Source organism: Barbus barbus, assembly GCF_936440315.1.
Source record: "Barbus barbus genome assembly, chromosome: 34".
NCBI classification, from domain to species: domain Eukaryota; kingdom Metazoa; phylum Chordata; class Actinopteri; order Cypriniformes; family Cyprinidae; genus Barbus; species Barbus barbus.
The window spans coordinates 12,299,589-12,324,482 of record NC_136762.1 but is presented as its reverse complement, the minus strand read 5'-3'; the positions used below and the strand labels follow the sequence as shown (position 1 = coordinate 12,324,482).

At 34.4% G+C, this 24,894-nt stretch overlaps 1 protein-coding gene across 2 annotated transcripts in view; it reads right to left on the bottom strand.

Annotated features, from left to right (window-relative positions):
- Positions 1-10,314: 10,314 nt before the first annotated feature.
- LOC306853979 (2-(3-amino-3-carboxypropyl)histidine synthase subunit 1-like) overlaps positions 10,315-24,894 on the bottom strand; it is a gene marked incomplete at its 5' end in the record, with an annotated part of 127,722 nt that continues 113,142 nt past the window's right edge. For both annotated transcript variants that reach the window (XM_079391722.1, XM_079391723.1), the window contains 3 exons: positions 10,315-11,315; positions 13,742-13,876; positions 20,774-20,852. In XM_079391722.1, coding sequence (XP_079247848.1) covers positions 11,235-11,315; positions 13,742-13,876; positions 20,774-20,852 — 295 coding nt within the window. In that variant the 3' untranslated portion in view covers positions 10,315-11,234. The remainder of the gene's footprint in view (positions 11,316-13,741; positions 13,877-20,773; positions 20,853-24,894) is intronic.

The following is a 24,894-nucleotide window of genomic DNA, read 5'->3' as shown; positions in this document are numbered from 1 at the left end:
GTAAGTAGCTAATTGATTACAGGATGTTCATTTTCTGGGTGAATTACCAATTATCAATTATTTAAAATTGATTATTTTTTATTTTTTCTCAGATGCCTTAATCTCACTATGTTAGCGCAGTGATTCGTGAATAATTGAAATAAAAATAATATTCTCCGTATCATCTCTGGACCCGAGTCGTGAAGGTCTTTTACGCATTTTCTGTGTGACCCTCTCTATCCAGCGCGCGCAACCCGTTGAGTGGCGTCATACAGCACGTCCGAAGCGAGATGCTGCTGATGTTTTTCAATGAATGAGATCCCCCTCCCATCCGCATTACTATCACTACAGGCTGTCTATAAATTGCGAACGATGGGAGAACCCGTTAAATTTCACAAGTGTCATCGACGGCAAAAGAGTGAGTGGATACATCCAGCGGAAGAAATTACACTTGCCATCAGCATCAGCAGAGGTAACTGAAGTTGACAGGTAACGCTGTTACTTTGGTGATGCCAGCCGAGAAGTTTCTTGAGTTGAATTTGGACTGCTTTAATACGAGGTAAGTGACTTTTTTGGCGACAAATGCTAGGGCTAGAATGAAGCAAAAACAATTCTTCTCATATTATAATTTTGTAAAATAAAATAATTCAGGATATATAAGAATATTGAAATGTATCTGTGATTTGTGGCGTGTCAGTGGTCTTTCTGGTTATATTTCGTGGATGTGAGCGGCTGAAAGTTACTGCAGTGTGACTCACTTTTGCGCACATGTGCAGTGATAGATCAGAAACCAGGGAGTCTCTAAGAAAGTCAAAGACACATCTAGTCACGTATACGACAAACCTAATCGTTTTATTGGCTAAATACCATTTTTTTATGCTTCGTAAAACGCGTTAGAACTCACATCGGCCCTAACAAGACAATAAAAACTAACGACTTGCAATCTGTTTCATATGTTTTTTTATTATCCTACTAGTATAGGAATATTACATTCATGATGGATGTATTAAATGTATTTGTTACAGTCAGGTTTGTAAAAAAAAAATGAGTCAGGGAAATTTTCAAGGTTGTGCGCTTTGGATGCTATACTAAACGTGATTACAAATCAGTGCTGGAAATGTATGTGGCAGCTATATCTGATAAATGTTATATTTCTAGCGCACTAGAAGCATCGCTATACATATGAAACACTCATATTTGCCGGCTTTAAAGGTTAAATAAGCGCAAATGTGCGTTAAAAGCGGAATGAATTGTTTCAAAATGTGAAATGTTTCGATATAATATTAAATGTACTAAGATAAAGCGCTTAAATCTCAAACGCGTTCATATTACGCATGCATGTATCCAGCTGTTCTTTTCCGCGCGACATGATTCATGTTATCTAACACTTGCCATTTCCGACTCTCACACACACTTCCGTTGAGGGGAAAAACACGAGCCTACAATGTCGCTCTATGCCTCTCTCCAGTTTCTTAATTTTGAATTTACAACATCGTGACGTACTTTCAGATGAAGTCAATCCTGCGTCATTCCTGCGCACACGCCGACGATTTCCAGCAGCACCGTCGGGATCACTTAAAGAGACAGCGCGCGCGTGGCGCATGCGCAGCCGTCCATATAGCGCCCCACGAGGGGTCGCAATGCGGGAGGTAGGGGGTTTCTGAGGGGGTGGGAACAACGTGGAGAATATCCAAAACCCTCCACACGAGTTTTGCAGAATAATTCGGCTCTGAATTCACACTTTTGCATCATGCAGGGATTACCCCTCATGCTAAATGAACAGGAGACTGTATGAGGGAAAAGGCTAAAATGAAATCTTGGGATGGGTTCTAATGCAGGCAAGCACAAATAAGTCATTACTTTAACTTACTTAACCATCAAAGAATAAAACAACATTTCCACTCTCAAGTGTTTTCAATTGCTTCCTCTTATTTCCCTCCCTCTGTGCATGCTCATAACTAATCTTGATTTATTAAATGGACGTAATTCAATCTGATTTTAGCTATTATTATTATTATTACTAATTCTTTATTATTATTACCACAAACGTTTCGAAGTGGTACAAATCCATTGAAAAATCAATCCCTGTCAGCACCATGGACAGCACATCCAATACATGCAGAAAACAATCTTCACTTGTAACTTAAAAGGATAGTTCACCCAAAACGGAAAAAGTCTGTCATCAATTACTTACCCTCACGATGTTTCAAACTGGTGAGACTTTCTTTCTTTTGTGGAACATAAAAGATGATAATTTGAGAAATGCCTTAGTATCTTTTTGTTTCGTACAATGGAAGTCAATGGTAACCTAAACAGTTTGATTACCGCCATTCTTCACAATAACTTCTTTTATGTTCTGTAAAAGAAAGAAAGTCATACAGGTTTGAAATGACATGAGTGTGAGTAAATGATGACAATTTTAATTTCTGAGTGAACTATTCCCTCAAAAAGAAAAGTCACCCAAAAAAGAACCACTCATTCTCATGTCGTTCTAAACGTACATGATTTACTTACAGAATTGTATCATTTTGTCATACAAATAAAAGAGAATGGTGACGGACTCATTCGTCCTCACATCTGAGGCTATTTTACATAAATGTGTGTTTTTACAATGGGTTTGATTTGAAACAACCTGAAGATGAGAAAATTGACAAAAAGTCAATTATTGGGTTACTATTCCTTTAAAAACTGATTTAGTCAGCATATAGAAAAGTCCCATTGTTTTCTGTCAACTATCAGTGTCTGTCATAAGACACATTTTTTAGCACCACTATCTCATCTCCAGAATGAAAAAGAGTTCTATGATTTCACAGCACTTTAAATCACTCGCCTATTTGAATGATGCAAATGAGGGCCTTTATAATGCAAATGAGGGCCACTTATAAAAGCTCACAGAGTTAGTCACTGAGCCTTGCATAAAAAGAAATACTGAGTAACACAACAGCAAAAGGAAAAGAGATCCTATAAAATGACTACAGGGTCACACCAAGCGCCACCTCTAAGTGACACTTTAGGTTTTCCTCTCGGCTCCGGCGGCAGTCAGTTTATGATGTCACGACACATAACATCAACAGCATGGACGTCAGAGCATGATACTGAATTAGGCTTGCATAACCCCCTACCATCACAACCACCAACAGCTAATATCCTGGGAGTGAGTCAGTCCGATAATCTCCACTGCAATCAATACAGAGTTTTGGAAGCGGGCCATGCCATTATGGACTCTCGTGGTGTCATCCCGGGCCAAGGAAAACTGCTTTCCTATTTATAGCTGCCATCTGAGATGCTTGCTTATTGTTTAGAGAGATTTTCATATAGTTAGATAGCTCTTTTGTGTATCAAAATACTAAAATTTAGAGTACTTTACATTGGAAATGAACATAAATGCTTCTTAAAATGATTTGAAAGATTTTTTACTTGTTTTCAAGTATTAGAAACAAGACGTATAATAGTAAATGCATAGAAAAAGTACATTTGAAAAGTGCAAATTCGTTCAAGGTCAGTGCATCAATACCTTGGCTCTAGACTGCTTACTGCTAAATGTGTCTGAAAGTACAGTAACAGTCTACAGTCATGGCTACTGACGTCTGGCAACCTTCCACAGACTATTCAGCTGCTGAAAGAATACGGAGAACCTTGTAAAGTCCACACAGGCCTGGTTAGTACAGCTTTAAGAACGCTGATCTGTGTCATCTACCCTGGAAACCCCTGTGCTGAATATGTGGGCCATGTCGAAGCCGGCCAGCCAATCAGGTTAGCTCGTCAGTTTCCATTGCAAACCCTTTTTCCTCACTTGCTGTGTCCATGGCGACCGTGGCATTAGATTGTTACTGTAGCAACAGCACTTCTGGTAACAGTCTACAGCCATGGTCGCTAGGGGGCAGAAACTTCAGCATCTCACACATCCATTCTCTAAATGTTTTATAAACCACACATTGTTATACTAAATGTGTTATTTTAAATTAAAGTTTTTTTTTTTTTCTGTATTTAATACATTACTCAGTTCATACCAGGGTGAAATATTTATTGTATTATATTTTATTTACTCAATTCATACAAGGGTGAATTATTTATTTTATTTTAGCTTTGATCAATGGAAACGCCTCTTTCCATCAACTCAGACACTCTGCCTAGATACTGTTATTTAGTGCATTACTAAATTCACACTAGGGTGTATTATTGCTGTATATATTTATATATATATTATAGCTTTAATCAATGGAAATGCTTCTTTTGTGTACAATTTTGCATACACTATACACAAAAAGTACCCCCCCCCCTATTTTTGGTCCTCACTACCATGTAATGTAATTTTGCATTATGCTATTTGTAAAAACTAAATAAATAAATCTGTTAAAATGTATTTTCAGGCCTTTGGCATCCTATTTTCATCATACAGTACTTAAGGATGCCCTAAATCTTATTTTACATATTAATTAGGATGAGTAGTGTGAGAATTGGGACACAGCCAGAGTGATCACTTGAGCTTTCATCTCCTGCTTGTGTTAAGGTGCTTGTGTTTTCTGCTGTATATTTTGTAAGAAATGTTAGGTACAGTAAAATATATGTTAAATCAAATATCAAACTCCTCAGATTTGGTCAAATATAAAAGTTCTGGAAACCACAGCACATATTTATTTACTGTGAATTTAGCACTATACTTTGAGTATCTAAATAAAATGCTATTTGTTTGTCAGTTGTTACATAGAAAAGTGCAAGCGTAAAATGTGGGGCACAATTTGAAACATGTTTCTGAATTAAATGGCCTAGATTATAATCAAATCTTATTTTAATTAGGCAGTATTTTGTTACTTAGTCAAAGCTGTAACTTTTAACACTGAAGAATTGCTCATTTTACAATTACAAAGAAATGCAAGTAACAAATTGAATTAAACATGACATTCTGAAATAGAAAAAGTGAAATAGTATTTTCTCATAAAACATACTCCAACAGTCTTTGAAAAATCACTTTTTAGTTATTATTTTTTACAGTGCATCAGAAATAAAGGTACAAAAGCTGTCACTGGGGTGGTACCTTTTGAAAAGGTACATGTTTGTACCTAAAGAGTCCATTTTGGTACCTTAAAGGTACATATTAGTACTTTAAGTGTACATATTGGAACCTAATAGGTACAAAAGTGTACCTTTTGAAAAGGTACCACCCCAGTGACAGCTTTTGTACCTTTATTTCTGAGTATGTTAACAATTTATCACAACACTAAATTCATACTGTAAGGCAGGGATTGACAACTGTCCTGCATTTCAGATTTCAGCTAATCAAAGATGACAGAAAAAAAAAAAAACAACAACAATAAAAACAAGCAGGTGTGATTGTTTATGTCTGGAAGTAAAATTTGTGGGAAAGTGGCCTTCCAGGCACAGAGTTTAGTTGCCCATTTCTGCTGTAAGGTCGACCAAAAGGTTGGTCAGAGATTATGGAAGAAATATATAATGACACAATTAAACAATATTACATACTGTATACCAAGCACTTACATATTGTATTTATATTGGCCATAACCACGTAATCTGAATGCATAGTCTATTGTATTTTTCACATGAACAATGTATATATTTGTAATGCAATGCAATTGAATTGATTATATGTTTTTGTAAGAACTATAGTACAATGTATAAAATACATGGTTATAATAAAGTAATTTCATAATTCAATGACAATCTCTTTTGTTAATGCAAAATTAAGTGATTAATTTGTACAGGTAGGTAAGTGGTTTGAAAATCAGTGACTCCCTGTCAAGCAAATGTCAACATGATGCTCCAGAACACCCACCCCTATGTTGTTTACTGAGACTCTCCACAGACATGAAGATTTTTTATATTGAGCTAATCAAAGGCTCTATCCCCTAAACATAACCTGCATAGAAACCAGTCTATGAGCACTGTTCAGTATGTTTTTTAAGCCATTTAGTTTATGAGAACAGAATAGTTTTAAACCATGTATACAAGCACACACATAAACACACACAAAACCCTGAGCTTTGTATTGTGCTTTATGAATAAATCTGAATCATCTTACAAAATTCTTCTATAGCATTTCAGTAATACAAAAAAAAAAAAGCATTTTGGTCTAATTCATGTCACTGCTTTTCATTTAACTAAATAATTGTAATTGGTTTTGATATGTATAGCCTGTGCTTCTCTGTTAAGTCAATTAATTAAAGTCAATCAAAGAGACTGCGTTTTTGTGAATCTGCATATTAAGTCTGGAGTGAATGGCCATAGGCTTTTTCATTAATATATTTAAGTAGACTCAGCAAAGGCATTTTAGTGAATTAAAAATGAAAAAACATGGTTTGAGATTACTAGGTTTACCCTTGGAGGAACAATTAATTTAAGCAGAATTAGCTGTATTGACTCAGATGAACTGATATATAAAAAAGTGCATTTAAAAGTTTAGTCAAATCACTAATACATTACAGTACATATTAAAAAGTGATACAAATTGCATTTGCATTGTTTTTCAACTAAAGTGAGCATATACTCTGTCTGTATGCAGTACATTTTCTCATGCAGATACAGTCATCGTCACGTGTCGAACAGATTTTCAAAGTAAGTCTGAGAGAAAACAGCCAAATCACGACCAAACAAGGACGCACTAATTGGACTGTCCTTCAAAAGCAAAGAGCCTCAAGACGGATTGTTAATAGAAAAACGCATGATTTCAAGCTGGTATCACCAACAGCGACTCATAGCCGGTAATAATGTAAAGGAAGACGCTAGAGGAAAACAGAAGCCAGTGGTGGTAAGAATCAATTGTAGCATTGTTTGTTGGATTGTGTAGAGGTGTTTTTGGCCGCATCATACAGGACAGACTGACCTCCCACATATTATTACTCATCTCCTTTCAACACTTGATATTTCTCCCTCACTTTCACAGTTAATTTTCATCCGTCTTCTTTTTTGTACATCTCCAACTTTCCTCATTTCAGCTCTATATGATTCACTTTAGCAAATTATAGTTTCACTGAAACGATAACCCGATGCTTCAGATCACAAAATCCAATCTCATATTTCATTTCACATTTTGGTCCTCTTACTATATCAGGTATAATTAGTTTTCTCTTTCTACACTGTAAAAAATAAGAAAACAATGTTTCAGGTATAACAGCACCACGTATTTTGTAGTTCATAACTGTATGTAGGCCTCTCACTAACTAATATATAATATACCAGCCTACTGAAACTACATCAAATACTGATAACCACCATTATAATACAGGTTGTAAAATGTCTAATTAATGTTAATAGAGTTTGACATAAAGGCTAATTAACATTTACTGACTGTACAATATTACCCACACAAAGATAAATCGCATCAGGGCAACACACAATATTAAAACAATGAAATATTACCTAAAAAAATAAAAATACCACATTCACATAACTTATTGTCATTAATACACCATACTTTTAAAAAAATAGTAATTACATGTATTGTCATATTAAACCTAATATACATTTTCATTTATATTGTAAAAGGAATAATAATAACAACAACAAAAGGTTTGCACTGTAGAAATGTAAAAGTTAATTTTGTTTGAATTTGAAATTAGTTTTTTTCCAGTGTGCCAGTGTTTACACTCTCTCGCTCTATAAATAAAAGCAGTGAAGACATCAAATTTGTATGTCTTACATTCAGATATTCAATAACGTCTTTCACTGAGATTTTATGTATACACTGCTTTACTATTGCTTTACATGTAAGATGCAAATCAAGTCTTGCTTCTGATTAAATAACGATGCAAATAATGATTCCCAAAGGAATCCTTTATTGCCAAGGACATGGATTCGTCCGATTCAAGGAAAGTGGTCTTAATGGTTTAACGGATAATCTAATGAGTCTGGAGTGCAGATTAATTGAGATGAAGTGTGAATACGGAGCGGGGCTGATGTTCAGTGGGTCTGTGGTCAGGTGGCCGGCAGTTAAGGAGAGTATCCCTGCTGAGAACACTAAAATAAACCCAAATGCTTCTGTTCCATGTGGTCACTGCACCATCTCTGATAGAGATCCACTTAATAGATCCATTTTGTCCTTGTTTGTGGGTGGGTGAAGTGTGTGAAGATGAGTATACAATTAGGACATAGATGGTATACAAAAGAGGGAAATTGAGAAAATGGAAGTGAGCAAGACAATAAAGCTCAGAAAAATGATAGCGACAGAGGTGACTCAGCATTTCCTGTAGCAGGAAGATAAACACTTTGCCAGGCACTTGACAAAAACGGCCCGCTCCCGCTCGAATCCGATCACAACAGAGACAAAAGCTCAAACACAGATGCACACAAACACACACTGCACAATAAAAACACACTCTGCCAAGATATATGGCTTTCATAGGCTAAGCATAGGCTGGATTAAAAAGAAAGAAAGAAAGAAAAAAGACTCGTTTTATATGAGTCACAGCTTTTATAAAAACCATAATTTCTCCATTGTTACACTTACTGTCACATTGTTGGCAAAGTACAATCAGCACAGTGTGACATCTTCCAGGCCACAACAGTTTTTGATACAGAGCTCTTCTAGAGACTGTCCTTATAAATATACTAGGAATGCATGAACTATTGGCAGTCATTTTGCTTCTTAACAATAAATGTGACTTTTTAATGTTATCAGTATCAGTCTGTAAAGTAAAAAGTGCTAATGTATTGAAAATAGTTTCAATTAAAATAATAATAAAATAACTGATTTTTAATAAAATGTTTAAGCCCAGAAGAGAGAGAGAGAGAGAGAGAGAGAGAGAGAGAGAGAGAGCGTATAACTTTATTATTATTAACTTACTTTATTTAAATGGAAAATATAATAAAGAATGCAGAAACTAAATGCATTTATGTAATTACTGTATTGGCTAAAATGTTCATATTGATGCATCCCTAAAAAGTAGCATGATATTACTACAGTTTTTGGACATGTAACCTTGGAATATATACATTCTTTGATATATGAATATGGTGCTCATTTTGTACCATTGATCGCTCCAAAGTATCATAATCACCAAAAACCTTCACTAGACCATGGTGCCACCATAATACTTTTATATACAAACATAATAAACCTTAACGTCTGAAGGTAAAACATGCAAAGAAAAAAACCTAAAAGACCAAAATGAAAAGCAGATAATTTGTGCAAATTTACTCAAGAAGGCTTGTCTTCTGAGGAACAGATGCACATATGGTAAACATCATGAGATTTATGATGAACTTTTGCTAGTCCTCATGAGCTCAGCATGCATGCATTGGCAGACAGACAGAGAAATCCGAGCATCTCTCGGCTCATCCTGTCAATTCTCGTGCCCTTCCCACGAGACAGGAAATGAATGCCTACAGCCACAGAAATGTGTGAGTGTGTGTGTGTGGAGGAGCGACGTCCTCATCACATCTGGAAGTGATCGCCACACTAGCAACTAAAGCACATTGGGTTCTCATACACTGCCATGCAAAATAAAGCAGGAAATAAATCAGCAACAGCAAAGAAGCATTGGTTGAACTATCAGGTAACACTGGCTGTATGATCAGGCAGACAGCATCACCTAGTGGACATACCTAACCTGAAGAAATACTGATAAGCTGTATTTAATACACAAGTAATCAAATAAAATGTACTAACATATGAAGTGATACAGACTGGCAATATGACTGGGCCTGCCTGCACACTTAGTAAAACCTCCATTGATCACTGTAGAACTTTGAACATCAGACTATCAACATGGTCTTTGCCATCTCTGCCCCTTACATGTTTATTTATTTATTATTAGGCTAAAATACTAGTATTACTATAACTAAATTACTACAAAATTTATGGAATAATAAGTAATATAAGTAAGACTAATTATATTCCACCAATAATAACAACAAAAACAAGTATTTTAAAATAATATAATTGATAATGATATTTTATTCAATACATTTATATTTTACAATTAATTTTATTATTATTATTATTCCGAAACTAATAAATAATAATAATTGTATTATTATTGTAATAAAACAAACAATCCTAATTATATTAAATGCTGGACTGATTTCTAGTAATAATCACCATTATTATTATTACTATTATGATGATGATGATTATTATTATTGTAATAAAAATATAAACCAATAAATATTAAAACTAATAATTATTCCTAATTACATTCCTAATAATTACTATTACATAAAAGTGGGCCTAACATAATAGAAGTAAATCCTTCCTTGTATAATCTATTTACAAATATCTTATTTTGATTTTAAAGAGACAGACTAAACAAAAACCACATATTGTATTTAAAGCATCGTTTCTTAAGAAATGAGACTGATTAAAAAGAGAAGACAACTAAAGGGGTTTGACAGAGGCCTGTTCTGACAGTCTTACACAGAGTCAGCATCTTCAGTGCCAGATTCACAGGAACATGGCTGCTTTCCTGGACACAGATCATGTTTAGTCTCAGACTATAAAAGATTTCACTATGAATAATCACTACTGACAGCCAAAGTTCGTCCAAGACTCTGCCTAATCCGCTTCAGGGAAATTGGCTCCATGTGTTTCAGCTGACCGCTGCTCCATCCTGGATTTCATTGTTCAGTGATTACAAAAGACAAAATATATACTGGCATTCATACAGCAGCAGTTAATCAAAGTGTGACAGAAAATTGTAAACATTTCATTGTATTTTGCGCGTAACTAAAACACATCCTGTACAAAACATTCAAAGAGATCCTTTCGGTTGGAGAACCTCTCATCCCGTCATAATGGGAAATAAAAAAGTCAGAGTTGGAATTCAGAATGAGTATTATCTTCCTCTGCAGAAGAATAATTCTGAACACGCTCTCATTTCCCGCTGTAATTTTGAAAGGATGAAGGTCACTTATGCTAAGTGGCTGGCAGCTCCTTTCTAAGTGAGGGACAAGATGATTACGTTAAACTAAAACCACCCACTCGCTGCAAGACGAAATATTGTGCATTCAGGGTCAGCGTTTCTTTTTCAAAGGATTATCTCTGTCTCACACACACCAGTGACATGTCAGCGCACAAAACACACACACACCTCCTCACATTTTTGTGTCTTTCTCTCACACACACACTTATTCTTACTCTCTCACTTGCGTTTTTTCTGTCTCTCACTGTCTCGTGTCAACCGAGGGATGATTTGATGAAGTGTGTCGGGCTATGATGTCCACATAGTGAGATCTGATTGGCTCGCTTGTCTCCTGCAGATGTCCACGGCGATCTGTGGTTGGCCATGCTAAAAGGGCTTTGTTTATTCCGGCTGGCAGCCACAGGAGGCGCTCTGCTCACGGCAACAACTCCTCACCTGCTGACCGGCATCTGAACCCACCTTCTGTGAGAAAACAAAGAGAGATTACTGGAAGTCCAAGCAAACTACAAAACAGAAGGTCATCGCCTTAAAGACTCTCAGTTTCTTGTTTCTGTTGTACTGGTGCACTTTACACAGCTAATCACACACTAACTGCAGCTATTTCTGCTTTCTGACTAAAGCTACGATTTTGAAATCCTAAGCTGATTAAATGAAAAGAAGCTGGGTAATGAAAAGAAAAATCGAAGATGAGTTTACGGTTATTTTCGCACTGATTTTCAAAGATCAGGAAAATAAAGGTCATTGTTAATTTATGTCACTAATTATGGCAGGTTTAAAACACATATACTCACATTATATAAATAAATGAATAAATAAAACTATCATTTAAAAGTTAAAAACATAATAAATTACATAATAAAAAAACAAAAAACAAAAAAACGGAGTGTTTTTTCAAATAAACTCTTCAAATAATGATAGATATTACTGAATTTACAGCTAAGGCAGCAAACTTAATAATGCAATTTTGTCACATAGAAAGGCACTTGACAGTAAAGCGATGATTTTGCATTTACCACTATCAAATTCTGTCATCATTTCTTTACTCTCACGCCATTCCAAACCTGTATAACTTACTTTCTTATGTGGAACACAAAAGAATATATTTTGTAGAATGTTACACAAAATTTTGGATTCCCTTGATTTCTACTGTAAGGACAAAAACTTCTTGAATTCCTTAAATTAACTTCTTTTATGTTCCACAGAAGAAAGAAATGCATACAGGTTTGGAATGACATGATGGTGAGCAAATGATGACAATTTAAATAGTTAACAGCTAATTTAGAAAAGACGCTGATAATTATCTTTAATCAGGCTCTTATTGAATTAACATTTTACCTCAATTAAAATTAATTAGATCTAAACTTTTAAAGAGAAAGAAGCTATTAAAGCTATTCTGTTAAATTATCCTTTGCCCGAATGAATTTACTATGGTTCATAGAACCCAGAGTTTAACTGACAAGTATTAGTAACATGGTGGTCACAACAAATTAACCATGGTCCTCATTACCATGCTTACATGGTTTTTAAAATAAATAACAACAAATGATGGAATTAGTAATTAAAAAAAAGCCATAAAGATATAGAGACTACAAAAAACAACTTCTATAAAAGTAAAATGTTTCCCAATATTTAATATGTCACTGTGTCACTATTTAAACGTCCCTACCACTTTTCTGGGCCCTGAACGTGGTAGTTGCATTACTGTCCTTGCAGGATCAGGAAGCTCTCGGATTTCATCAAAAATATAATAATTTGTGTTCCAAAGATGAACAAAGGTCTTACAGGTTAGGAACGGCATGAGGGTAAGTAATTAATGACACAATTTTCATTTTTGGGTGAACTATCCCTTTAAGAACTGCGTATGACTATCTCAAAGAAAATATCAACACTGCTTTTCATAATCTTTTCCAACATAATCCAGCATATTAACAAACCAACAGGATGCTGAATAGTCCTATCAACACTGACCCTTCAGTATTAGTACTATTTAAGTCTATTTTAAGAATATTTCACACATGCTGCTGCTTCTCACCGATGAGCCATACAGGCCTTGAGAAACTAATAACACCAAACATCACTCCCATAAGTACACATGTACACAAGTTGAAGGTGTGTTTTAGTGCAAGAACAGATGCCCAGATTCTGTGTTAGCACTTCATCACTAGGTGGGACTGTGATATAATTTGCATTACAGCATAGCTCAGTATCAGGGACTAAATCTTAAACTCAGTGGTTCTCAATATATATATACAGCATGTAGATGTAACTATGAAAAAAGAGAGTATATTTATTTATCATAGTCTTATTTTTAAAACTAGTTAACACTGTGCATCTAAAAGCACATTACTTTGGCATTACAGAAAGTGGATTTCAATGTACATGCTGGTGAATATGCATATATGTGACCCTGGAGCACAAAACCAATCATAAGTCGCACAGATATATTTGTACCAATAGCCAACAATACATTCTATGGGTGAAAATTATCAATTTTTCTTTTATGCCAAAAATCATTAGTGTATTAAGTAAAAATCATGGGTTCAATGAAGATATTTTGCAAATTCCATACCGTAAATATATCAAAACATAATTTTTGATTAGTAATATGCATTGCTAAGGACTAAAGGTGATTTTCTCAATACTTCGATTTTTTTGCACCCTCAGATTCTAGATTTTCAAATAGTTGTATCTTGGCCAAATATTGTCCTATCCTAACAACCGTACATCAATGGAAAGCTGCTTATTTGAACATATGCAGCTTTCAGATGATGTATAAATCTTAATTTTAAAAAATTGACCCTTATGTCTGGTTTTGTGGTCCAAGGTCACATATTATCTCTGCAAATATTACACTTTTTTTCCCCACAGAAAACTCAGCATATACACACCTGCATGGGTTTGCGAGAAGGCCTTTTTGGTTGATTGTTTGAGTGATTAGGAGTCCAGGCTCCCAGGCTCTGATTGGAATAGAAATCCATAGGATACACCTCCTGCCATCCCACCTGCTGCAGTGCTACTGCTGCCTGAAAGAGAGAGGGATTTTTAATTAAAGACACCAGACTGCAGCATCAAACACAGTAGCTGCAAGCCAGAGGAACAACGAGAATCTTGAGAAAACAACATGGCAGGGCCGCCAACAGCTGACGAGTCGATACACATATCAGCTATGAGCGCAATCGGATATCAAGGGAGCTCTAGTCAAACACGGCACTTCTCGTCTAAGAGGGCAAGTCACCTGACTCTCACACCGCGTACCATCTCCCGGATGGCTCTATGTATTACCAATGCACAAAGATCTTCCCCACTGGCGAAAGCGGAGCCTCTGAGCCGAGGTGAGAGCCGTGCTGTTCCATGTGACCTACAAATGCAGACGAATACATTAGCAGGCCTCCAGAGGAATGCAGGAGTTCCTCATGCATGTGCCTATATTACATAAATTCCGGCAGATTCTCACCCGACAGATTGAGCTGCTTATATGAATAATCAATGCCCCGTGTTCTTCTCCACCCGTGGGCACGTATACCCACTTCACAAGCGAGATGCGCTGTATCGTACGGCTCTAATATCGTGGGCGAAATGACAAACGCCCCCGCCTCCAGTGAAGGACTGTCTCTCTCCGCTGACAATAGTACACTACCTCACAAACAAATGCCTCTTCATAAATCTCTCTTAAATACCCCTCAAAACCTAATGCTACAGTCACTCGCTTTTATTGACTGGAAAAGCGATAGTCGAGAAGTTCTCGCCTGAATGTTTTTCTGTGAAAATTGAGGCTTCTGAAATATAGCAGGCTATGGTATTTAATAATTCAGAATCTTATTAACCCTACATAGAAATGTTATTATATATATATATATATATATATATATTATATATATACATACACACACACACACACACACACACACACATAATTTTATTTATTTATTTTTAAATATTCTTTGGTCAGAGTTGTGACCAAACTACGAATCAAAGGCCTGGACAGACTGACTCAAATTTTATTATTAATATTTTAGAATAATAGTTAAAGCCAAAAAGAACACAAGTGGAAGTTGAAGTTTGTAGTGACCAAAAAGTAAAGCTATTTATACATAGGCACTATTTCACTATCAATTTAGTAGAAAACTAAATAAACATTAATAATTTTATTTTTAATCTTTTTTTTTTTTTATATATAGTATCATATTAACACAAATATAACTAAATATTCATAAAACAAACAATATGACAATAGCAATTCTAATTTAACAGTCATTATATTTGGAAATAACACATATGAAGGTAAAGGAATCATGTAGGGATCAAAAATTCAAGAAATGTATACACAGGCCCTACTTAAATTTTTATATTTGTTGTTAAATTGTTGTTAATTGATAGTAATTTGAACAACAACAACAATAATAATAAATCAATAATCAAACTAGGAAATGAAACAAATGGAAGAAAAGGAATTATGTAGGGACCAAAATGTCAAGAAGTTTATAAATAAGCAGTATTCAACTACTTAAATTTATGAAACAAAAACAAAAAATTAATTTTAAATATTTAATTCAAAATATTGAATATTATTAAAATAATATTTATACTATTAAAATAATAAAATAAAATAAAATAAAATAAGAATGGCGCTGATATATTAACATTGATGTTAAATCATCTTAATAATATAAAATTCCTATACGTATATGAATTTCTGTGTGAATATAGTCAATTAGCGATGCTGAAAATGATGAAAAAATGTATTTTTATGAGATAATAAGATCTTGGATGAGCTTTTTTTCTACTTTGGATGTGCTGCCAACACCAGTCTTTCGTTCTCTCTTCTTCCATCCATCCTGTTCTTATTAACCCTGGCACATCCATCTCTCTTTCACTGGCTTTTCTTCAGAGCTGTGCATAAGCTACCTGCTAATCCCTGTTCTGACATGAGAGGCAAGTGTGTCATATTGACTATAAATATATCACGAGACACTGAAAATGACTGCCCTCTATCTCTTTCTTCATACTTCACTTTCACACTCCCTTACATCCTCTCATTTCTTGACTTCACAGAAAGAGCAAACACAAGCAGAGATGCATTAAGGTGGTAGTTTCTGAAAAGACTTTTACTATGAACTCCATGTTTAAGCAAACCGGCTGGGCAGGAACATTGTTACCCCTTTTATTATGGGCTGAGCCATCTCAAAAATCAGCATGTTATTGCTGCATTTTAATGTATTCTCATAATGACATATTTTCTCTACGCTTCTACTACACCAAATGCGCTGAGCTCCGGCGTGGGCCAAGCGGCAATGAAAATGGATTACGGAGACGTGTAGAATATGAGAGCCACATATGATTATGCAGTGCTTCAATATGGCTCGACTGAGCATTATCATTATTCACTAAGAGATATGATGCCATAAAAACTCAACATAAATGAGCGTCTCCTGGTACACTGGGTACATTGTTGCTATAGACCGATATATCGGCCAGGATGATTAATAGGCTGATATTTAGACATTTTGAGAGGCGTCAGCAGATAACCATGCCCGCTTGGCCGATAAACAGAAGAGTCCCCTCACGGCTCTTTCAAAATACTGCAAGTCCACAGCATTGTCAATGGATAGTGCACATAGTGAATTTTAAATAAGCACTGCATAAAATATCTTTCTGTTGTAAGTGATTATGTTTTAGGACTCTGGACATAATGATGTATGTATACAAATAATAATAGTCATATTGAAATTAACTTTCTAATCAAATCCTAGTAATCCTAACATCTGAAAATTCATTGCATAAATTTAGGTTTTATATTTAGGATCTTTAAAAAAAAAAAAAAAGCTAAATTATATACTACAATTATACATTATACAAATACAAGTTTGTCATCGGTAAGACTTTTAAAAAAATGTTTTTGAAATATTTTAAGCTCACAAATGCTGCATTTGTTTGAGTAATATTGTGAAATATTTTTACGATTTGCACATGATCCTTCAGAAATTATTCTAATATGCTGATTCAGCGCTCAAGAAACAGTTCTTATTATTTTCAGTGTTGAAAACAGTTGTGCTGAATAGAACAACATTTATTTGAATTTTTTTTTTTTTTTTACACCATTATAAAGGTCTTTACTGTCACCTTTGATCAATTTAATGTCCCCTTGCTACATAAAAGTATTAATTTACTGATTTAAAAAAAAAATCTTACTGAACCCAAACTTTTAAACAGTAAATTATAACATAGCACATTAATAATAATAACAAATAGTAGTATTATAAATTACTACTCTTTGAAATAATGTTATTTATACGTTTATTATATAATATAAACACAAATATATTTATATGTTAATATATAAGCCCCATTTTTTACAGCCATCACTCCTGTCTACTAAGAAAATCCTTCTAATGTGCTAATTGGTACTCAATAAAGATTTTAATAGGGTTGAAAATTGTTGTCCTGCTTAATAACCTGTGGAAAGTAAAAACTCGTTTCTCTCAAGTCACTGTACAGTATCGCATTTGGTAATAAAACTGACCAAACACAAACATATTTCAGAAAACTCATCAGTCTGTTGTTCTTTTAAGAGATGAAGACTTCTTCATGCACTGCTGTCTTGAAAAAAGCCAGCAAACTGGATCAAATAAGGACAGAGAGAGAAGAGAACGGCCCATGTGCACAACAACAATGACGTGCACTGATGAATCAACCACAATAAGACCAGGCATTTAATTAAATGAAATTATGGTTTTATGTTCACTGGAATTTGCATATTTTAACCCTTAATTAAGGATGTGCAAAATAATATTTTTCAAATAAATTACTCTATATAAAATAAATTAATTCTAGTTGACCACTGTGACCCATCTGTGAATATTTAAAAATGAAATAAAATCAGTCTTATTTTAGTATTATTTATACACTATTATAGTAGTTATTAATATTTTGAATTAACTTTTAAATAAATAATATAAATACATTCATATACATAATAATGTAAATAAATAAATATTTGAATTAGCTTTATTTGTACTTTTACAATTTTAATTTTAGTTTGTTTTTAGTACGTTTTTTTAAATATTGACATGCAGTTTTACCGATGACCGGATACCGATAATCATAAAAATGCTTTACATTAGCGCCGATAATCATTTTAGTTTAAGAATTTATTTCAATTTGTTTCCAAGTATTTACTTTTAGAATTTTCATTAGTGTTTCATCTAGTGTTTCATAAGTGTTTCATCTAGTATTTATATTTAATTTTATTTCAGAGTTATTTCAATTTACTGATTAGCATTGATTTTTAAAAGCATTAGTTAACAACAGGGTTATTTTGTTTTAGTTAACTAAAACCATAAAAGCATTTTTGCTAAATAAAATAAAGTAAATGTTAACTGAAATAAAATACAAAACTTTAATAATTTTCTTTATCTAGTTGCCAAGGCAGCATTTCTAATTTTCAGTCAGATATGCTTGATGCAGTAAAATAAATAAAATGAAAAATAAATAAATAAAATTTATATATATATATATATATATATATATATATATATATATATATATATATATATATATATATATATATATATATATATATATATAATTCAAAATGTGAATAAAAACTATAATAGTATCTAAATGACACAAAAATAACACTGGTTAACAATAACACTGAATCAAATTTACCTTATACTATTTAAGACGTGTGAAGGAAAAGTGACCCACACACACACACACACACACACACACACACACACACTTGAGGAAGCAGAGCACAGCTTGGCTTGCAGGGAGAATGTGAATGTGAATATGAACTGCACTGATGTGAAGTGCTGATGCTCTCCTGTAAATATGAGAGTAAATCTGCACTGGCCTAAAGCTTCCCTGCAAAGCATTATTATTTAGACAAGCACGGAGTCAAATAAAATAAAGAAAGAGCGGGGAGAAAAAAGCCAGCAAACTGGATCAAATAAGGACAGAGAGAGAAGAGAACGGCCCATGTGCACAACAACAAGAGGACAAGCACATCAGAGCCTCAAGTAGAGTCTCAGCTGGCAGCTTCATTGAACAGTGCACACTAAACACCAGCTTCTGGCCTTGAGGCAAAGTTTCAAAGAAAAAGCCACATCTGACATTGGCAAATAAGCAGAAAATGGTAGACCGGCTAAAGAACATAAAAATAACACATGGCAAACTATTATTATTTATGGGTGAATCTAAGTTCAAAATGTAGTGGAAACTGTTTGAACTATTATTATGGAGGGGTAAATCTAAGTTCAAAATGTAGTGGAAATTGTTTGAACTATTATTATGGATGGGTGAATGTAAGTTTGAGATGTTGTGGATATTGTTTGACTAAACAGTAATTCAATCACACTTGAAAATCTGCACCACTGCCACTGCTGCAAGCTGAGAATTTGCTGACAAACAATGTTTGAAGAATACAGTACTTATTTAGATTTTTTATTATTTGCAATGCAATATACTGTCATTTGTGACAAATATAATGCTCACTTAGTAAATAAAAGCAAAGAAAATAAAACAAAAACAGTGATTTTCTAAATTATTTTTTTATAATTTTTTTTTAAATGTAAGGCAAATTTTGACAAATATAAAGCAACGCCAAATGTTATTTTGATTACAATTTAATATATTTTAATACATTTTTATAAATTATATTATAATGTATTTATATATATATATATATATTTATATTTATATATATATATATATAAATATATATATATATATATATATAAATATATATATATATATATATATATATAAATATATATATATATATATACAGTATATATGAAGAATTTATTTGCAAAAACCGATAAATCTACATTTTCAAAAATCATGTTTTTTTTTTTACGTTACCATGTTTTTATTGTGTTAGTTAGCTGTTTTTTAAAGTAATTTTTTAACCTAGTCAAAATAACCCAACTGCAGTTGGATTGAGATTAATTGGAATGCACGATGAAAAAAATTGATTTCTGAGAATTGTTAAAAACAGAGTTATCTGTTTTTGCTAATTAATATATATATTATATTATTTAGCATATTATATATTATTAAATATATGACATTTTTATTGTTTTAATATTATTAAAAATTACAGCAAAGAATCCTTGGTGAATAAAACTACTAATTTCTTTCAAAATTACACACAAATAAAGTTTATATCAGCCAACCTCATCTCCAGATATCAGTATCGATTTTTGTATTAGCCACAGAAAACCCAGTATCAGTCGACCAATAGTATATTCCTGATAGACTAAGCAAGAAGAGTAACAGACATCCTAATGAGCTCTATCTGCAGATAAAAATCGGCCAGATGTTTCTGTTTTGCATCTGGGAATGGGGAATAGGGATTTAACCGAGACACCTATCCCAGGAAAAATGCTTGGTGTGTGATTCTGGCTAAGTCCTGTTTTGGCATGACATGAATCGAGATGCGCACTCGCTTCTGGTGATGAGAGAGAGAAAGACACGTTTGGAGAGGTGCTGCAGTTAGTCAGCCATTGGGAGGAGCTACTGTTCCACCCTGAGCTGGCCAACTCATCCCGTCTGTCTCTGAGGAGAAGAGACGGTGGGTAAACAAACCATGCTCCTTCACTAGCATTAACGTGTGTGCGTAGATGTTTGCTTGCGAGCTCAAACACATACACACATTGTTCACACAAATGCATACAGAGCCTTTATGTCCCATAGGCACTCAGACATGGCCAGAAACACACATGACAAACATGACTGGCAGCATGTGGACTGACGGGGGAGAGGTGAACACCTGCAGTGAGAGTACAGCTGTGTGGCGTGTGTTAAGGGAGATGGGGGTTCTGTATGGGTCTGTAAGGTCTGCATGTCTTCGCTTTCATAGTAAAGTACAGTATATGGAGGACTGTGCTGTGTGCATGCATGCAAGATTTGTGTACCTCATATGGAGACAGTAAGGGTTTGGAGAAAGCTGTTCCCCAGTCGATGGAGAGGCGAGGACAAGCGATCTGCACCCACCTATAAAGGGAGATGAGTAAAGAGAGAACAAAAATTAATCGAAGTGAAAATTGAAATGTTTGCAAACCAGTTTACTTTACTGAGATATGTGATAATATCAGAGTGAGAACAAAATGTAGGGCTTTTTATTCAAGAGGAAATGATTGGATCGCTAAAAGTTGTCTCGGCAGGGTTAAAAGATACAGACAGAGTGGGTGTGTTATAAAACGTTATCAAAAAATGAAATATAAAGTCTCCATGGGGAATTTTGTGATAACTAAAAAGGGGTATGATGTCCTCACTACTCTGACTGGTCGAGGACAAGGTTTTCAAAAATGACATCAGACAAAAGCAGAATAAATAGATTAAAGGACAAGTGTGAATATAATTGTTTTTCTTTGGAATGGCGTGCACTGATGAATCAACCACAATAAGACCAGACATTTAATTAAATGAAATTATGGTTTTATGTTAACTGGAATTTGCATATTTTAACCCTTAATTAAGGATGTGCAAAATAATTTTTTTCAAAAAAATTACTCTATATAAAATAAATTCATTCTAGTTGACCACTGTGACCCATCTGTGAATATTTAAAAATGAAATAAAATCAGTCTTATTTTAGTATTATTTATACACTATTATAGTAGTTATTAATATTTTGAATTAACTTTTAAATAAATAATATAAATACATTCATATACATAATAATGTAAATAAATAAATATTTGAATTAGCTTTATTTGTACTTTTACAATTTAGATTTTAGTTTGTTTTTAGTACGTTTTTTAAAATATTGACATGCAGTTTTACCGATGACCGGATACCGATAATCATAAAAAAGGCTTTACATTAGCGCCGATAATCATTTTAGTTTAAGAATTTATTTCAATTTGTTTCCAAGAAAACATTTAGAATTTTCATTAAAGCTTTTTTAAGTTGAAGTGTTTCATCTAGTATTTATATTTAATTTTATTTCAGAGTTATTTCAATTTACTGATTAGCATTGATTTTCAAAAGCATTAGTTAACAACAGGGTTATTTTGTTTTAGTTAACTAAAACCATAAAAGCATTTTTGCTAAATAAAATAAAGTAAATGTTAACTGATATAAAATACAAAACTTTAATAATTTTATTTATCTAGTTGCCAAGGCAGCATTTCTAATTTTCAGTCAGATATGCTTGATGCAGTAAAATAAATAAAATGAAAAATAAATAAATAAATAAAATTATATATATATATAAAATTCAAAATGTGAATAAAAACTATAATAGTATCTAAATGACACAAAAATAACACTGGTTAACAATAACACTGAATCAAATTTACCTTATACTATTTAAGACGTGTGAAGGAAAAGTGAGCCACACACACACACACACACACACACACTTGAGGAAGCAGAGCACAGCTTGGCTTGCAGGGAGAATGTGAATGTGAATATGAACTGCATTGATGTGCAGTGCTGATGCTCTCCTGTAAATATGAGAGTAAATCTGCACTGGCCTAAAGCTTCCCTGCAAAGCATTATTATTTAGACAAGCATGGAGTCAAATAAAATAAAGAAAGAGCGGGGAGAGGAGGGGGAAAAAGGAAAGAGGGTTGAGCGAGAAAGAGGCAGTGATAAGAAAGGGTAGGTGAGCAAAAACAACTGCACTGCAATGCCCTAGTCTCCACGGAGCTACCCTACATAGCAGCCAGACTGGGTGGCAGAGAGAGAGAATAAGAAAGAGAGAGAGAGAGAAGGAGGGACAGAAAAGAATAACAGTGACAGAGAGTCACATGAGGAACAGTATGAGTGATCGTTGGCAGGCAGAGCGAGAGAGTGTCTAGAGAAACTGCATTTGTCTTTTGAATGTATGTAATGAATACAGAAGCACTGGAGTTGGAATTGTGGGTATTCGGATGCCTAATGTTAAGTAAGAGAACATTCACTGGGCTTCGCACACCGGCAGCTAAATGCCACACTTGGGAAACCGACAAGACAGGCATAAATGTATTTTAAGTGGGCTTTAACAAAGCATGCAGTCTTGCATTAAAAAAGCAAGATGTATATCTCATACAAATAGTAATTTCACATAATATATAAATATATTTATCTGAAATGTCTCAAGCGTTGGGGAGTAACTAGTTACATTACAGAATTACGTAATTCATTACAAAATAAATGTAACTAAGTTACTGAGAAAAAATTTAATTACATTACAGTTATGAAAATGTTAACAATTACAAAGGGGGTTACATCTTAATATTCACACACACACACACACACACACACACACACACACACACACACACACACACACACACACGACTGATTTCTTTCTCAAATTTCTATTTGGGTTTATATGCTTTATTTCCTGTCATAGCTATGCAAAAATTTGATTTCAAAAACAGTATCATAGCTATTAAACTATATCTTATGATTTAAAATCTGTATTTAACCTCAACAATCTCAAAGTAGAAACAGGTGCTAAAGTCTGATTTTGTGGTGGCTGTGATGAAGGATTTTGAGAAGTCTGACAGTAATCAGTGTTGAGTACTATTGTAAGGTTAACCCTGCCTGGTTTAAATGTTTGAAATGATTAACAAGGCAAGGAAAGGCAAGTTTATTTACAGTCAGGTCCATAAATATTCGGACATCGACACAATTCTAACATTTTTGGCTCTATACACCACCACAATGGATTTCAAATGAAATGAACAAGATGTGCCTTAACTGCAGACTGTCAGCTTTAATTTGAGGGTATTTACATCCAAATCAGGTGAACGGTGTAGAAATTACAACAGTTTGCATATGTGCCTCCCACTTGTTAAGGGACCAAAAGTAATGGGACAGTTGGCTTCTCAGCTGTTCCATGGCCAGGTGTGTGTTATTCCCTCATTATCCCAATTACAATGAGCAGATAAAAGGTCCAGAGTTCATTTCAAGTGTGCTATTTGTATTTGGAATCTGTTGCTGTCAACTGTCAAGATGAGATCCAAAGAGCTGTCACTATCAGTGAAGCAAGCCATTATTAGGCTGAAAAAACAAAACAAACCCATCAGAGAGATAGCAAAAACATTAGGCGTGGCCAAAACAACTGTTTGGAACATTCTTAAAAAGAAGGAACGCACCGGTGAGCTCAGCAACACCAAAAGACCCGGAAGACCACGGAAAACAACTGTGGTGGATGACCGAAGAATTCTTTCCCTGGTGAAGAAAACATCCTTCACAACAGTTGGCCAGATCAAGAACACTCTCCAGCAGGTAGGTGTATGTGTATCAAAGTCAACAATCAAGAGAAGACTTCACCAGAGTGAATACAGAGGGTTCACCATAAGATGTAAACCATTGGTCAGCCTCAAAAACAGGAAGGCCAGATTAGAGTTTGCCAAACGACATCTAAAAAAGCCTTCACAGTTCTGGAACAACATCCTATGGACAGATGAGACCAAGATCAACTTGTACCAGAGTGATGGGAAGAGAAGAGTATGGAGAAGGAAAGGAACTGCTCATGATCCTAAGCATACCACCTCATCAGTGAAGCATGGTGGTGGTAGTGTCATGGCGTGGGCATGTATGGCTGCCAGTGGAACTGGTTCTCTTGTATTTATTGATGATGTGACTGCTGACAAAAGCAGCAAGATGAATTCTGAAGTGTTTCGGGCAATATTATCTGCTCATATTCAGCCAAATGCTTCAGAACTCACTGGACAGCGCTTCACAGTGCAGATGGACAATGACCCAAAGCATACTGCAAAAGCAACCAAAGAGTTTTTGAAGGGAAATAAGTGGACTGTTATGCAATGGCCAAGTCAATCACCTGACCTGAATCCGATTGAGCATGCATTTCACTTGCTGAAGACAAAACTGAAGGGAAAATGCCCCAAGAACAAGCAGGAACTGAAGACGGTTGCAGTAGAGGCCTGGCAGAGCATCACCAGGGATGAAACCCAGCGTCTTGTGATGTCTATGCGTTCCAGACTTCAGGCTGCAATTGACTGCAAAGTTTGATTTATGATTATATTCTGTCCCATTACTTTTGGTCCCTTAACAAGTGGGAGGAACATATGCAAAC